Here is a 16,388-nt window from a genome sequence, read left to right on the forward strand (position 1 = left end):
TGCTGTGGTAGGTGCTGGGTATACAAAGATAAAAATGAAACCATCCCTGCCTTCAAGGAGCTTCCATTCTATCAGAGGAAACAATATGTACAATTTTGTATAAATGCAATTAAGTCCAGTGCTCTCTGTTAGGCCATGCATGCTGCCACTCAGTATATAGAGGTATGTCTGATTTTTATGTTGTACTGAGTCTTGTTCTATCTATTTTAGAAGCTAAAGATAAGAATGGCAAGACTTTATATACATAGGATTCTTGAACCCATTACAGTAAACCTGAAAGCCCCCAGGAGTCTTTGGCTCCTACATTGAAAGCCACTGGATGCAGGAGTCTTAGGGTTAAAATATGCTTTAGGAAGAAGTAGTGATGAGAAATTATATAATGAACATGAACAAATATCAACCATGGACCAAAGGAAAGGGATGACACCATGACAGATGATTGATGATAAGAAACTTATTAGCCACTACATAGAGAAACAAACAACATTTCTACATAATAAAATAAAACACATACTTACAGTCTGCAGGATAAACACATTTAAGTGTGACTTCATCAAGGATCATGTTCTTAGGACAATATGGCAAGCATCCTTCAACCCTTTAAATATGTATTTTAAAAAGGCATAAGAATCATTCTTGAAGTAAGAAAAGATAGAATCACAATGAGTGAAAAAACATTTATTAAATGCCTACTATGTGAAACCACTGTGATGTATTTAACAGAGGTATTATCTTCCAAAATTTCTTTTATGGCCTAGTCAGATTCTGATAGCTATTGCAGCCTTCCATGAAAATTGAATCTCATGTCCTCTTCCCCTAAATTCACACATTAGCAAGGCGTAGAGATGCTGTATGACTTCAACAAGGTTCTCAACATATTCCTGTCACTCAGTGTTATTTAAAGATGTTTCTATCACCTTATTGTTAATGATCTCAGTGCAATTAAAAAATAAAAGAAAAACTTGCTCATGTTCTTCTTAAAACAATCCATCAAAAATGTTTGTTAACCACTAAATATATACATTCCAGATTGGACTACAAAGGTAAAAGTCAAAGTCTCTGCCCTTGAGGAGTTTATATTCTATAGGAAGAAATAAGGAAATACAAAATGTATACACAGTAAATACAATGTAATTGCAGGAGGAAGGGATGCTTGGAGGCGTGAGCTTTGAAGGAAACAAAGTATCTCAGATTCGAGGAGGAAGAACATTCCAGGCATGAGGGATAGCCTAGCCAAAGGCAAACACAGAGGAGATGCAATGTTATGCACAGGAATAGCAGGTAGGTTATTGAGTAAAGTGATGTATAGCATAACTGGAAAGGTGGCCTGGCCCCAGTTGTGAAATATTTCAAATGACAAAAAGAGGATTTTCTGTTTTTCATAGAGACAATAGGAATTCCTGGAGCTTCTTAAGTCAGGAAAGTGACATGGGCAAACATGCTTTTTAGGAATAGAAATTTGGCAGCTGTGTGGAAGATGAAGAAGTGACACTAAAAGTAAAGATATCAATTAGGAGGCTATTGCCATATCCAGGTTAAAAGCGATTAAGGACTGAGCTGAGGCGTTGACCATGTATGTGGAGAGAAGAGACAGATGTGAGGAATGTTGTAAAGGCTGAATTCTCAAAAACTGGCAAAACTGGGGGATGAATGAAACCAGGAAATCAAGAAAGACACAGATTGCAAAACTGGGTGACTGGGAAAATTGTGGTGCCCACCGTAGGAATAGGGAAGTTCTGAAGAGAGGTGGATTTAGGGGGAAATAGAATGAATTCTGTTTTGGATACATTTAGTGTAAAATCATTCATATTGGCTATGTAACCCTGGCCAAGTGCCTCTCAGTGCCCTAGGTAGCTCTCTAAGACTACACATTGTAAAGTAGGTGGCAATCTACATTGGGAAGGATGGAATTTTCTTATGGGAAGTTCCCAATACCAGTGAAACCAAAGGTCTAGTTACTTCCCCCACCCCCCAACAAAAACATGGGACGTCTAATTGAAAACATCCATTTGGTAGCTGGTAATGCGACCCTTGAGCTCAGGAGACAGACTAGGTCTGGATGTATAGATCTATCTATAAACCTGGGCCATAAATACACTGACACTCTCTGGGAAGACACAGTTTTCATTTCTATTCACTTTCCTCTCCTGTAAAATGAAGGAGATCTACCAGGTGATCTTTAAGGCCTTCTAAAGGTGCAAAATTTTACAATTCAATAGTTAACTGATTAATTGATTGCAATGTAATTAGGCAGCATGAGGTAACAGAAAATTAAATGCATCTGGAGTCAAAATCTAGGACCAAATCTGCTTATTAAGTATTCAGCTTTCAGAAAGCTGCTAGCCTTCAGTTTCTTCACCTGTAAAATGAGAAGGTCAGACTAGATGGCTTCCGCCCACATTGAAATCCGTGATCCTAGCATCACTATTTGCCCTCAAACCAATGAGCCTAGGATTCAGGCTAAAACTGCCACTAGGGGGCACTCAGCCCATAGGTGGAACTATTCTTGAAGGCATTAAAGAAAAAGAAAATGATGTTGGTTTCAGATTTCACTGCAGTCTCTTTTAGCTTTCTTAGTTACTTGTGCCACCTAAGCATTTTCCTTTGGAAATGACCAGGATGATCAATTAAATAAACTGCTCGTTTCACAGCTTTCGTTTGGACTGTGTATATCATGTTCCCCACTATATTTCATCTGAATTCCTGCCAAACCTGAAAATGAGAGAGGAAAAAACATCAACAACCTTTCACGTAGCTGACAAAGTATGGAGGCCACACACTATCACTGGGTCTTGGTAAGCAATTTATTTTGTAACAAATGGCCGAGGACTTTATTTCATGAAAAGATGAATATGTTCCCAAATGCTAAATCAGTAGAGGACCAATTCTTATTTCCTGTAGGTTCTACGAAGCTTTAAGCTTTGGGTTGAGTCCGAGTGGTAAAATATCTTATAAGGACCAGGCTAGCTAAGGAGAGGCTCATCACTAGCAGTCTGCCCACCAGATGATGAATTTTTTGGTCACAATTCATGAATCTATCTACGAAGGTAGATATATTGCAATCTATATACCTGAAGGGAAGTGCCCATACTTATGAAACCCTTATCTTTTCAATGGATGAGGCAGCGAGGTGGTGCAATGGATAGAGCACGGGGACTATATGCAGGAATACATGAGTTCAAATCCAGTTTCAGGTACTTCCTAGTTGTGTATCCTTAGGTGAGGCACTTAACTTCTTTTTGCCTCAGTTTTCTTAACTGTGTAAAGTGGAGATAATGTAACAGTGCCTACCTTGCAGAGTTGTGAGGATCAAATGAGATAATTGCAAAAATCACTTATTAGCACAGGGCCTGACACATGGTAGATTTAAATGTTTAGTAGGAATAAATGTTTATCTTTTCTTTTACTTCTCAATTAACATTTGTTAAACAATGGCGATGTGCAACATGGAGTAGACAGAAGCAAAATTCCAACTATTTTTACCCCATTATTTCCCAGTAAAATTGACTTTATCTTTCTAAGATGAACATTTGATATCATACCTATACCTGTTTTTCAATCCAATTATATAATATATTAGCTAAAGTGGTGACATTTAGTAGTACTTTAAGGATATTGATATATCTATAAATATATGTATGTATTCATAGATGTGTTGTATAGACATACATACATACATACATACACTCATGTGAAGACACAGATCTGTGTTTTCATCTGGGAAGAAAATTCTCCATGAGGAAACTCCTTTCTCCAATGCACAATGGCATCTGCTCTGTCACTTAGAATCTGACTTACAGAATTGTTCGGGGTCTTGCGTGCCCAGGGTCACAAAGCCAGCATGTGAGAACTAGGACTAGAACCCATGATCAACAAGGCAACTCTATTCACTACTCCATGCCTACATCTCCAAAAATGTATCTATATATAACTATAACAAATACATATGCCATATATAAAATGATATGCCTTCTTTGGGGTAACTCTGTGCATAGCAAGAATGCCAACATTGATGTGGTTTGCTTCCTCTAGGAACATGTTGGCCATTACAGATCTCACTTTAATAAGAATAATAGCTAGCATTTATATAGTGCATTAATGTTTGCAAACCCATTTTATCCTCACAACAACCCTGGGAGGTAGGTGTGACTTGCCTAGGGTCACACAGCTACTTAGTGTCTAAAGCTATATTTGAACTGGTTATCTTCCAGACTGCAGATTCAGCCCTCTACCCACTGTTTCAAGTAGCTGCTCTAGTTATAATACTAACAGAAATACTTGGAGAAGCTCACTCTATTCACCTTTTGATGGCTCTACCACCCTTATTACAAAGGTGAGAATGGGGTTGCACGGGAGTGAGAGTCATTAATAAGTCAGAACTTACCATTTGTGGGCATGGCTCAGGTTTGCCTCTATTACATGATATAAAATGCATTATATTTGTAACATGATATTGAACATATCATATTACACGATATCATGATCTATTCCATGACAGGACTGGCACCTATCAAGTGAGAGAACATAGGAGGACCAACATTTCTTGCCAGTGGAAGATATCTTGCTCAAGTGTAGTTTGGTTGGATTGAGGGTTGGAACAGTCTGAACCTGTGCTTGGAGCAGGGAACTTCTGGTGTGGACTTTTCCTCCCACAATGCAGAGCAGCAATCTTTCTGTGATGTATCATCCTATAGAGTTGCTCAGGGATCTGAGGCAATAAGTGACTTGCTCAAGGTCACATAGCTATTATGCGTTAGGACCAGGCCCTGAACCCAGATCTTCTCGACTCCAAAGTTAGCTCTTTATCAATTATTCCTTTCTATAAGTATTATTATCCCCATTTCCATCTTCCTCTCCTGCTTTCTTCTATAAATAATCGCAGAATCTGAGCATTGAAGGGAATGTTCTAGACTAACTCTTAGATCGATCATGAATTTTCTCTATAACATCCTGGGTAAGTGGTCAGCCAAACTCCACCTAAAGTTCTTTGGTGTCATGGAACACTCATGAGGCCCATTTTATTTTATAAATCTTTGTTAGTTCTTCCTTATATTAAGTGTTGCACAAGCCTCAAAAAAAAAAACACTATACAAATCATTGTTAGTATTATTAATTACTTAGTTATTCTCATCTTGTTAATGGAGTTTGGATAGATATAATAAGGACAAGTTGCTGTCTCCATATTATTCTTTTATGTATTTAACATAGTTGCCTTCAATTATTTGAAAGGGTTTCATTTGGGAGATTGATTAAACGTGTCACAGAGGACCATAGCAGGAGCAGTGGATGGAAATTTAATTGATGCATATTTTATTTTCATGGAATGAAAAAGATGCACACAATTAGACCTGTACAAACATGAATACACTTGACTTGGGAGGGGTTAGGTTTCCTGACCCTAGAAATTTTCAAGTAGAGACTGAATGACAACTTCTCCAGCATTTTGGGGATGGAATACAATGTATCTATACAGTGTTTATGCTATACATTGTACCTATACATTGTAGCACGCCTACAATGTATAGGTACAATGTATATATGCAATATTTGGTAACTATGCTGTATTTATACAGTATACATGCTATGCATTGTGTCTATACAGTGTATGGTATCTATAAGGTATAGATACAATGTATCTGTATAATATTTTGTAGATACAATGTATCTATAGAGTGTGTCACTATGTGTCATATCTATGTCCTGTATGGTGTCAGTGATATACAGATACAATGTGTCTGCAACATTTTCAATACATTATATCTATGCAATGTATGTAGATGCCATATATAGTATTACACACCATATCTATACAATATATAGCACTGTGCCTTGTATACATATCTGATATAATATACAATGTTCATAACATATGATGTATAGATACAATGTATATCCCATCCAATGCATAGATATATTTATAGTGTGTACAACGTATAGATATAATGTATAGTAGTGTGTCTTGTATACCTAGTGCCATATATTATACAACTATATATAATACATACTACTACATATACAAGGTACAGTACTATATATTGTATCTATGCTATAGTATTTATACTATGTATAGTACCAGAATATACTGTACTGTGTCTGGCTGCCATACATTAAGAAGTGAATAAACAATCTGTAGTTGGTAGAAGAGGGTACTAGAACCCAGAAAACATATTTATGGTTAACAGTGGAAGGAGTTGTGAATGCTTAGCTTAGTAAGGAAGAAACAGGCTAGTTGCCCTCAAATACTTGAAGATTTATCCTCTGGATGAAGGAGCACATTTCTTCTTCATAAATTCAAAGGTTAGAACTAGGGTCAGTGGGTGGAAATTGTAGGGAGGATTGTAGCGTGATACAAAGATGAAAATTCTAAAGATTAGAGAAGCTTTAAAATGAAATTGCCTTCCTGTGCAATACAGTGGAAAGAATTCTGAAGTTAGAATCAGTCAACAAACCTGAGCTTAAATCCTGGCTTTGCAACTTATTACCCATGTGACCTTGGGCAAGTCATTTAAACTCTCTGAGACTTTAAATAAAGGGGTTGAACTAAAAGACCTCTAAGGTCCCTTCTTATTCTAGGTAGACAGTTGTACAGTTCCATGATCTGTCTGGTTATATTGTGAATACTTTGTCAATGGAAGTCATTGGATCATAGTTTTAAAGCTGAAATGGACCTTAAAGACCATTGAGTCTAAGATCTTCACTTTACAAATGAGGAAACTGAGGCCTCAGAGCTGTTCAATGACTTGCACAAGTGCTCACAGACAGAAAGTGCACAGTAAGGCAGGATCTGAATCAAAGTCTTCATGACTCCAAGCCTAGTCCCCTACCCAATATGCCATGCTGTATTCAAGAAAAGGCTGAATAACCTCTTGTCAGGGATATTGTAAAAGGTATTCCTCTATTAGGCGAGGCTAGATTTTCTCTAATTTTTCTTCAGGTTCTTGAGGTCCTAAGTTTTCTTACATTCAATATTTAAAGGAGCATTTTTAACCACGAAAGTTAGTATTAACTGAAGTTACAATATATGTGTCATGTAAATTGATCATGGAACTAGGAAATGCTACTTACGGTGGAAGAAATTTACATGCAAGTGCATCAGGATCACTGCAAGTCTTAAAACATGGAGTAGCACATGGTTCATATCGCCACTCACACATTCTTCTATAAGGTACTGTTGCTGGGATTTCTGGGAAAGTAAAAAACAAGAATGTTAAACTATGTATTTTAAGGAATTCATACCTTGAAAAAATGACAGTGTGCAGTATGAAGTAGAATTCTAGAGTCTGGAGAGCCCTTGAATGTCAATTCCTTGGAATTTAAAAGCATAGAGATAATAAGTCTATGGTGATCAAAACAGTGCAGTCAAGTTTAGTTATGTATACCAGGACTTACTGTGATTCCCAACAGGTTTTTTGTTCTTTTGAGTTCCTGTGGTTTGTATATTGCTGGGATTTATATCATAAGTTGTTCAGAGTAGTTTTGTAGCAATAAAAGATATTCATGTTGAATCCCTTATTCATCTATTGCCTAATATCCAGAAACTATATTATATATCAGTTTTTACTGTCTGATAGCAGCACATTTTCTCTTGATGAAGGTGGAATCCTTCAAAAGCTAGGTAATCATTGGCAGTACTATTCCATTCTCACGTAAGACTAGTAAGCAACTGAATTTGTCCTCTTCCCTAAAATCTTAGTAATATCTAAGCTTAAAATTTCTGCTTTGTGACCGATTCAAGAATTTTAAGTCAGAAAACTAGTTTCCTGGAATTCATATGCTGTGTGAATTTCTTTCTACTTTCAAACACAAATTAGAAGTCCCTGAACTTTTGTGTTTCTGACATTTTGCAGGACCCCAACATGATGGCAAGATCCTTTCCAATTTCTGATTCACATGTATTTTTTTAACATGACCTGTGATTTCATTGATAAAGAGAGCTTACAAGAGACTTCCTCTACCAATATTTTAGGTACTCTTTCTGCAAGGTAAAATCCTTAAGAGTTACCTAGAGTACTGGGGTAAAAATAGCTTATATAGGGTTATACATACAATATATGTCATATGTAGGGCTTAAATTCAGGCTTTCCTGGCTCTGAGTCAGCTCTCTGTCTAGTATGTCATGCTGCCTCTCACAGAGGACAAATAATTCATCACCAAACTCCAGGCCAACTAGTGACGAACCTCTCCTGGCTTAGATAGTCTGGTCCTCAGAAAAAAGATATAATCTATTGACAGCACCACATATGAAGGTCATGTCTATGTTGTCTCCCACCTTCCCCATTCCTTTAGAAAGAAAGCTCCTTGAGGAGAAGACTGTTTCATATTTGTCTCTATACCCCTAGCATCTAGCACAGGGCTTGGCATATAGTATGTCTTTAAAAAAATTGTTGGTGTTTGGTTGATGGATATCCAGCATGGTAGAACCTGCTTGCGTTTATATTCTATCTGGCATAGACATCCAAAAACCCAATGTCACCTCCACATTGCTATGAGTCATTGTAGCAGAACTTTATGGAAAGTTTAGGTGCTCATCATGAGCAAAATGAGCAGAACCAAGAGAACACTGTATACAGTAACAGCAATATTGTTTTAAGAACGACATTGAGTGAATAAGTTATTTTGACTATTAAAAATACCCCAATTAACTATAAAGGACATATTAAGAAAGACACTATCTGCATACAGAGAAAGAAATGATAGGTAGAGGTATGTATGGAATAATTTTACATATATATCTATTTGTGTCTAATGGTAGCCTGGGGGGAAGGCGAGAAAAAAAATTTAATTGATCATTTTGGAAGAAATAACAAGTTGTTCGTGGTAGATTTGTAGTTTCATGTGCAATCATCTTATTTATTGTACTATGCTATGGAAATGCTTGCTTTATTCAATAAATTAAAAAGAAAATTAAAAAAAAAGAAAATTTAGGTGCCCTACACATATGAGATCTGTGCTCAAGTCTCACTTCTGACAAATATTGGCTACATTACTGCAGATAAACCACTTACTTTCTTAGTGCTCTAGGGAGCATTTGAGATGAGAAGAAGAAAAGAAGATGCTAAATAGCATCAGTAGGAGTTCTCTTATCTAGGAATTCCTTATAGCAATGAAATCATAGGTCCAGTTCTTATCCAAATGACTTAACATGAGGTCCTAGCCAGTGAACCTGTATCACTGCATCACTGCATGTCACTGAAACTAGAACAGCTTTTAATATAAATGGCATCCGGGCATAAAGTACTTGTCAATAGGATAAACAGAACACAGAAAACATATGTTTCACAATATGTAAAAGTCATTGGCTATATTACATGCACTACATGTTGGGGGTACAAATACAAATGCAATACAAGGAGTTTACATTCTCCTGGGGAGAGGGGAGAGATAAAACATGTTCACTAATGTACAAAAAATAATTAAACAGTGATGACATGAAACTAGCCATTGACATAATCATAAAGTCCTCATGAAGAAGATGGTGCTTACACTGAACCTTGAAAGGAGTTACGAGTTCCAAAACACTTTCCCTGTGTGTTAACTTCCCCCATTAGAATGTGAGTCCATGAGAACAGCAATTGTCTTGCTCTTCTGTTTTTCTCCACGGTGCTTAGCCCAGTGCTTTGCATGTAATAAGTGCTTAATAAATGATTAATTCATGAATTTTAAGAGGTGGGGTGAGGTAGAAATACGTTCTATCCAGAACAACCATGACTGGATACTACATTCACTAAAGTGCTTACAAATGACCATAAGAAAGTTCATTCTAGTAGCATCACATACATCAATAAAGACACTTTTCACAAGGTTTTCTCAAGAGGCTAGTCACAAAAGTTGTTGATGCCGTCATACATTCTCCATTCAAGATTATAAGGATCACCCAAGTGGATATTGTTGGAAACTGTGTTCCTTCCCAGAGAAGCTTCTATATATCACTGTAAGTGGTTATCAGAAAAGCCTCTTAGAAAGTTACTTGTTTACAGCCCTAGGAATCAGTGCTCAAAGCATTCACTGCATTAGAAGAGCCTGATTAGAACAAGATGATGTGTTGAAAGAATTTTCAAGGGTAAGAAGAGGGGATAGATTTGTTCTCCGTATCCCCAAAAAACAGAACCAGAAAGCAATAGGCAGAAGTCATAAGAAATAGGATTAAGTTTTGCTTGAGGAAAACTTCCTGACAATTGTGGCAGTTTAAAAGGGGAATGAGCTGCTTCAGGAAATAGAAAGTTTCCTCTTATTTGGAGGTCTTCAAGTAGATAATGTGAGATCACTTGTTGGGAATGGCAAAAAATCATTCCTTTTCTGGCATGAGTTGGAGTGCATGGCCTCTGGGTTCCTTTCAACCTTGAGATTCTGTAACTCCGTAAAAATGTCAATAGTTTTTCTTAGCTGTTGTCTATGGAACTGAAGGATTATATGGAAGACCTAGAGCTTTTATTGTGACTCCAGCTGCTACATTTAAAAAAGTGTTGTCTTTTAGTGATTTCAGTCATGGATTTTTCATAAGCCCATTTGGGAGTTTTCTTGGCAAAGAAAACCATTTGCCATTTCCTTCTCCAACTCATTTTACAGATGAGAAAATTGAGGCAAGCAAGGTTAAGTGATTTGCCCACAGTCACATAGCTAGGAAATGTCTGAGGCCAGATTTTAACTCAGGTCTTCCTGACTCCAAGCCTAGTAATCTATCCACTGTGCCATGTAGCTGCTGCATCAATTGTTTGGATGTTCAAAATATAACTTCAAAGATCTCTCATTTTCTAGGTGAGGGTAGTCCCTCCACCAGTATGAATTGCATCTACTCTTACTTCAATTTGTCTTCAGAAGCTGTTATGACTAAAAACATATCACCCTGCAGGCAAACTGGTGCTGAGCCTCCTAATTTAGCTGATTGGTGCTCAGATTCCTCGGATTATAAGCTGGTCTTAGGAACTGAAAGAGTTTGTTTTCCACTGGTATAGACTTTTAACACTGAGGATTACCTCTAATTCCATAACAAGGCATCAAGAGTGGAAGTTTTATGAAAGACTTTTAAGAGAAATAAAGTGAAGATATGGCATACCTAATTAAACCTGCATGTGAATAATCCGCATATGGCTGGTGGGCTATAACAATTTCACTAACAGGAAAGGGATAGAGTGACTTCATTGATATAAGGAACCACTAAACAAGAAGATTCTACCAATGCAGATTGGTAGCTTACCTTGTTAAAAACAATAAACATTATTAATATTCTAATTATTCTAATTCTATTATTGCTAACACAGTGCTTTAAGAGTAGCAAAACACATCACTCATCTCACTGGATCCTCAAAACAACCTTATGAAATAGATGCTATTATTATCCTCATTTTACAAATGAAGAAACTGAGGTTAAGAAAGCTAAGTGACTTGTTCAAGGTCATACAACCAGTATGTGTAAGAAACAAAGTTTGTCAGTTCTTCTTAGCTCTGAGGCCAGTTCTTTATCCAGACTGCCTGACTGGGAGGCGCATTTGTGAGGACCACAAGTGCTTCATTAAAAAGACATTTAAGCAATTCCTATGTCCAGTATTTGCAGTCAGTCAATCCTTTGTCAGCCTTGCTGGAGGAAAGGCTTTGCAAAGTATGGTCTTGTCTAATGATATCAGCATGTAGACCTGGCAGGGCTGCTATGGATGCCTAGTCATCTCTTGTGAAAGGGCATTCCAAATCAAGGTCAGTACTTGAGTTCGGAATTTCTGTCACCTGAGGAATCTTCTCATGCTTCATGAAGACATTACCTTATAGAATTCTAGACATGGTCCTAGTATAGGGTAAGGGTAAGATTTCAGTAAAGCCTCCATAATTTCAATATATGAGATCTATCTAAGTATGTAGAGAGAAATGAGAAATTGTCATTTCTAATGTCACCCTCACCAACCTTGTCAGGCAAGAAGCATTTATTAATTGTATATAGCAGCCACAGCCGGACACACTGTAACTTGACTGTAACACAGTGATGTCATTTTGGTCCTCTTTGAGAGCAAACAACAACCAACCATAGCATGCAAGGCACTGTGCCAAATTCTGAGGATACAAAGAAAGACAAAAATGGCGCCTGTCCTTGAGGAGCTTACATTTAAATGAAGATTGCAAAATGTAAATAACCAGTTATATATGTTATATAGACAAAATAGATGAAAGCTAATGGGAGGAGAAGGTATTAGCAGCTAGAGAGACAGGGAAGGACCTCTTACAGAGGTTAAGACTTGACTTGAGTCTTGAAGGAAGCCAGGGAAAAAAGAGGTCGGTGGGGGGCAGAGTATTCCAGGCACCAGTGCAAAGACATGGTAGTAGTCTGCCATGTTTGAGGAGCTGCCAATAAATGACTGTGGCTGGAATAAGTGGAAAAGAGAAGGATGTACAAAGTCTGGAATGGTAAGAAGGGGCCAGACTATGAAAGGCTAAATGCCAAATAGCCACTATTCACCCTACTCATGATAAGATTGACTGTGCCTACTACACAGAAAGAAGCACAGCTTGAAGCCTTCCCATGGGGACTCAATTTCTACCATGTGATTATCTGCTTTTTGGTTTGTCTTCTTTCCCTACACAAAACAAAGAGGGTTTGGCTATTTCATCTCCTGGTGGGAAAAGGCTTTCCCTGGAATTAGACTTGTTTATATATATATATATACATTCTCAGGAATATCAGGCAGTTAGTTATTCATTACTGAATCTGTAATAGTACACTAAAATGAACAGTTCCTTACAGTGTTGGAGGAAGCTTTAGTCACAAAATTCCAAGAAGGTATTGAGATATCAATAGTTCAGATGACCATGCATCTGTGCCCTCTCATCCTGGGTATCTCTTGTCTGTGTCCTCCCATAAATCTTCCTCTGAGTATATAACTAACCCACTGGATATCCTCCTCTAGGTCTTTCAGCATTTCATCATGACCTGCTCAACATTTGGGGAGATGTCCCTCTGCTATGGCTTCCACTTGCTTCACATAATAGCGTACTTCCTTTTCCAACACATTTCTTGAATGGCAATTTTAAAATCACTTCTCATATATGCCATTCATCAGCTAGCATTATACCATCTGGATCCTATTTATAACTATTGTACATTTATTAATTGCCCTTTGGGTCACCTTCAACTTTGATGCTTCAGGGACTGTAAGTGAGTCCAGAATGTGTGTAATCAAGAGACTGTGCTGCTCCAGAAAACATGGCTTCTGTTTCAGGAAACAGATTGGGGTCATTTAAAGTCCAGATGCAAACACTCTCTTGCTCCTATTCTATTCTGGACCTGGTTCATTGTTCAGCTGCAGTGTCTATTCAAGCAGTATGTACTGATAGATTAACTCAATGGGCTATCAATTCATCTGTACACCTTCATTAGAGACATTCTTAATATGCTTCTTTTTTCCCATTTGGACTATCAGGTTGGACTCTTCTGAGCAGTCATGAATTTTATTATGGAGATTGCAGTGGTTTGGGGCTAGCTGTAAAGAGCCCAACGTCAGAAGAGAGAGTCTCACCAGGCACCATGGCCGACTGGGAAAGCACTGGCTATGGAGACAGATGACATAGCTTCTGATATATTCTCTGTCACTGACCAGTGCTGTGACTTAGACTTAACCTCAAGGTCAGTTTTCTCATCTTTAAACTGATGGGTTTGGACAGTATGATGACCAAGCTCCCTTGAAGGTCTAAATCCCTGATCCTTCTTCCCTCTGAACTCTTGACTGGACATCTTCCAGGATGATAGAGAACTTCCTTTGTGAGCACACATCTCCCTAAAGTTTCACTTGTGATTTAGAATCAGAAAAATGTGAAATCATTTTCTGTGTTGCATCTGCTAAGGAATTGCATATAATTTTAACTTATGCATGGCAGAAAATTGGTTGGAGGCTTTATTTTGCTCTCAAGTCAAATGTTTTTTTTTTAAAAAAATCAATAAATACTAATTGCCTTGGGGTTTTTTTCCTTGCCACCATTGAGTCAATTGCTGTGAAAATGTGGTCTGCGGTAGGAAAATGATTGTGAAAGCCTCCCTATTCTCTTCTCATATTATCATAAAAATACTTTTAATATATGTGCAAATCATTATGTTTTATAGAGATGAGAAAGTAGGTGTATGGGTCACAAATTGTCAATATTTTCTGGATCATCTCTTTTTTTTCTGTAGTTAATACTGTTCATGGTTTTCCCCCTGATAATTTGTTTTCTTCCCCACCTTCCAATTTATTATGGATGGCTCCCTCTTCCCCCTTTCTGAAATACACAGGCAGTGTCCATGGGATGCCTCCAATCTGATTGAAGGAAGAAGTGAGGAAAAAGTGAACAGAATCTTTGATTGCCCACTACTATCAGAATGGCATCATTCCTACTTGTGAAATGGATATGGGCTTATGACAAAGTTCAACATTACTGACACATAGGACTCAACATAGCTGTGAGAATCCCACAGGAGTCTTTACAAAGTTGAGGCAGGATCAGTCAGTCAATAAACATTTATTCAACACCTACTATGTGCCAGGCACTATGTTAGGCACTGAGGATAGAAAGAATGGTTTAAAAAAAAAGGCAGTCCTGGCTCTCAAGGAGACTAATGGGAGAGATAGTTTTGCACAGTGCCTAGAGAGTTTAGAATTAGGAAGACCTGCTGCAAATCCAGCTTCAGACATTTAGTAGCTATGTGACCCTGTGAAATTCACTTAACCTTGATTTCCCTTAGTTTCATCATCTGTAAAATGAAAATAATAACATTTACCTCTCAGGGTTTTTGTCAGGATCAAATGAGATAATAATTGCAAAGTGCTTAGCACAGTACCTGGCACATGGAGGGTGCTTAATAAATGTTTGTTGTTATTATTATTACTGTTAGGATAGAATTAGCTCAGTATTCTCTGAGGACACGCAAAGCATACCTTCCATGACAAAGCTACTGGCATGTTTAAAATCTTCAGAGTCATCGTATTTGGAGACTTTGACAGTGGAATCAGTGAAGACGATGAAAAACCCTTTCTTGCTGTGTAGCTCAAATGCACTATAACCGGGAATCCAGAGGCCCTGGTGGTGGAAAAATGTGGCATTTCGGCGAAAACCAGAGTTTGCCTCCCACCGTTCCAAGCTAAGGGTGTCATCCTCATGGACAAAGAGAAAGTAGTTCGGCCTTTCAGCAGATTCTAAGGAAACCAGTGACAAAGCTGCAACAAGGAAAGAGAGAAGAAAGACAGTCAGCTCCATTTCTAAAAAAGTGATGAAATCGTTAACAACGGACACATAACTGGGCTGCTAAAATCATAGTCTTCCTCTCCCCTCCCCCCAAATCACACTGTCATTAGAAATAAATACTTTCCTATATAAAGGACTTTTTCTTCTTTCTTGGATTTGCTTGGGGTATAGAACTAGCGGTGGTAGAGCTGGGTTAAAGGGCATGCAGAATTTAGTGACTGTTTAGTGTATAATTCCAAATTGATTTCCAGAGTGGTTGTACCTATTCACAGGTCCACCAGCAGCTGCCTCAGTGTGCCTCATAGTGCAGTATAATGTAATAAATGGAGAATCAGAGGACATGAGTTCAAATCTCAGCTTTACTTAAATTAGGCAAATCACTTCATTTCTCTAAGCTTCAGTTTCTTTATTTGTAAAATGTAGAAATAGGTCAGGTCATTGCTAAAGTCCCTTACAGCTTTAGGTCCTATAAGAAATGGTCTGGAAAACAGAGGGTTTTTATTGTAAAAAAAAAATGTCTAAAAGGTCTTGGATGGATTTTTAATGGGCTTTTCTACTTTTAATATATCTAGAAATATCATTATGCTAGGAACCTATGTTGTCTCCTCCATCACATCAGTAAGCTCCTTCAAGGCAGGACTATGTTATTCCTCTTTTTGTATTCCCAGTGCTTAGCACAGAGTCTGACACATAGTAGGCATTTAATAAATGTTTATTGATTGACTGATCAATTAGAAAAAAATATGAGTAGTTAATGCCTATCCAGGCATCTATTTAGATAACTTTACTATTCAATAGAAGATATGAATCACCACATAAAAGCTGGAGAAAGACTAAATTAAAAGGCAGAAAAGAGAGGGAGAGAAAAGAAATATAGTCATTTTTCAAAATTAAAGAAAAAACCTCAAATTGCCCTGCTTTACATTTTTGACATATCAAATCATCAGGAGATATACTGAATTCACAGATACTTCTAAATTATTCTTTGTTTCCCTAATTTATGAGTCATAAATAAATGAGAGGTCTTTTTCAGTGCCAATATATGAGTTCTTATTGCTTTTATTTAGGGGTTATAGATGCCATTTGAGCAATCTCTTGAAAATATGAAATAAAAGATGATCAAAGAGAATTTCCCTAAAATCCAATATTAAGATTCCAGATTCTGAAAACAGATTGCCTCAATGAAACTT

General features: G+C 37.4%; 1 protein-coding gene across 1 annotated transcript in view; it reads right to left on the reverse strand.

Annotated features, from left to right (window-relative positions):
• The window catches only part of OTOGL (otogelin like), a 183,932-nt gene that overhangs the window by 49,159 nt on the left and 118,385 nt on the right, over positions 1 to 16,388 (reverse strand). Inside the window, exons 33-35 of the mRNA XM_027842532.1 lie at positions 14,892 to 15,170; positions 7,066 to 7,183; positions 519 to 598 (exon numbers count right to left, since the gene is read on the reverse strand). Coding sequence (XP_027698333.1) covers positions 519 to 598; positions 7,066 to 7,183; positions 14,892 to 15,170 — 477 coding nt within the window. The remainder of the gene's footprint in view (positions 1 to 518; positions 599 to 7,065; positions 7,184 to 14,891; positions 15,171 to 16,388) is intronic.

Source organism: Vombatus ursinus, unplaced genomic scaffold (assembly GCF_900497805.2).
Source record: "Vombatus ursinus unplaced genomic scaffold, bare-nosed wombat genome assembly UNPS02014874.1, whole genome shotgun sequence".
NCBI classification, from domain to species: domain Eukaryota; kingdom Metazoa; phylum Chordata; class Mammalia; order Diprotodontia; family Vombatidae; genus Vombatus; species Vombatus ursinus.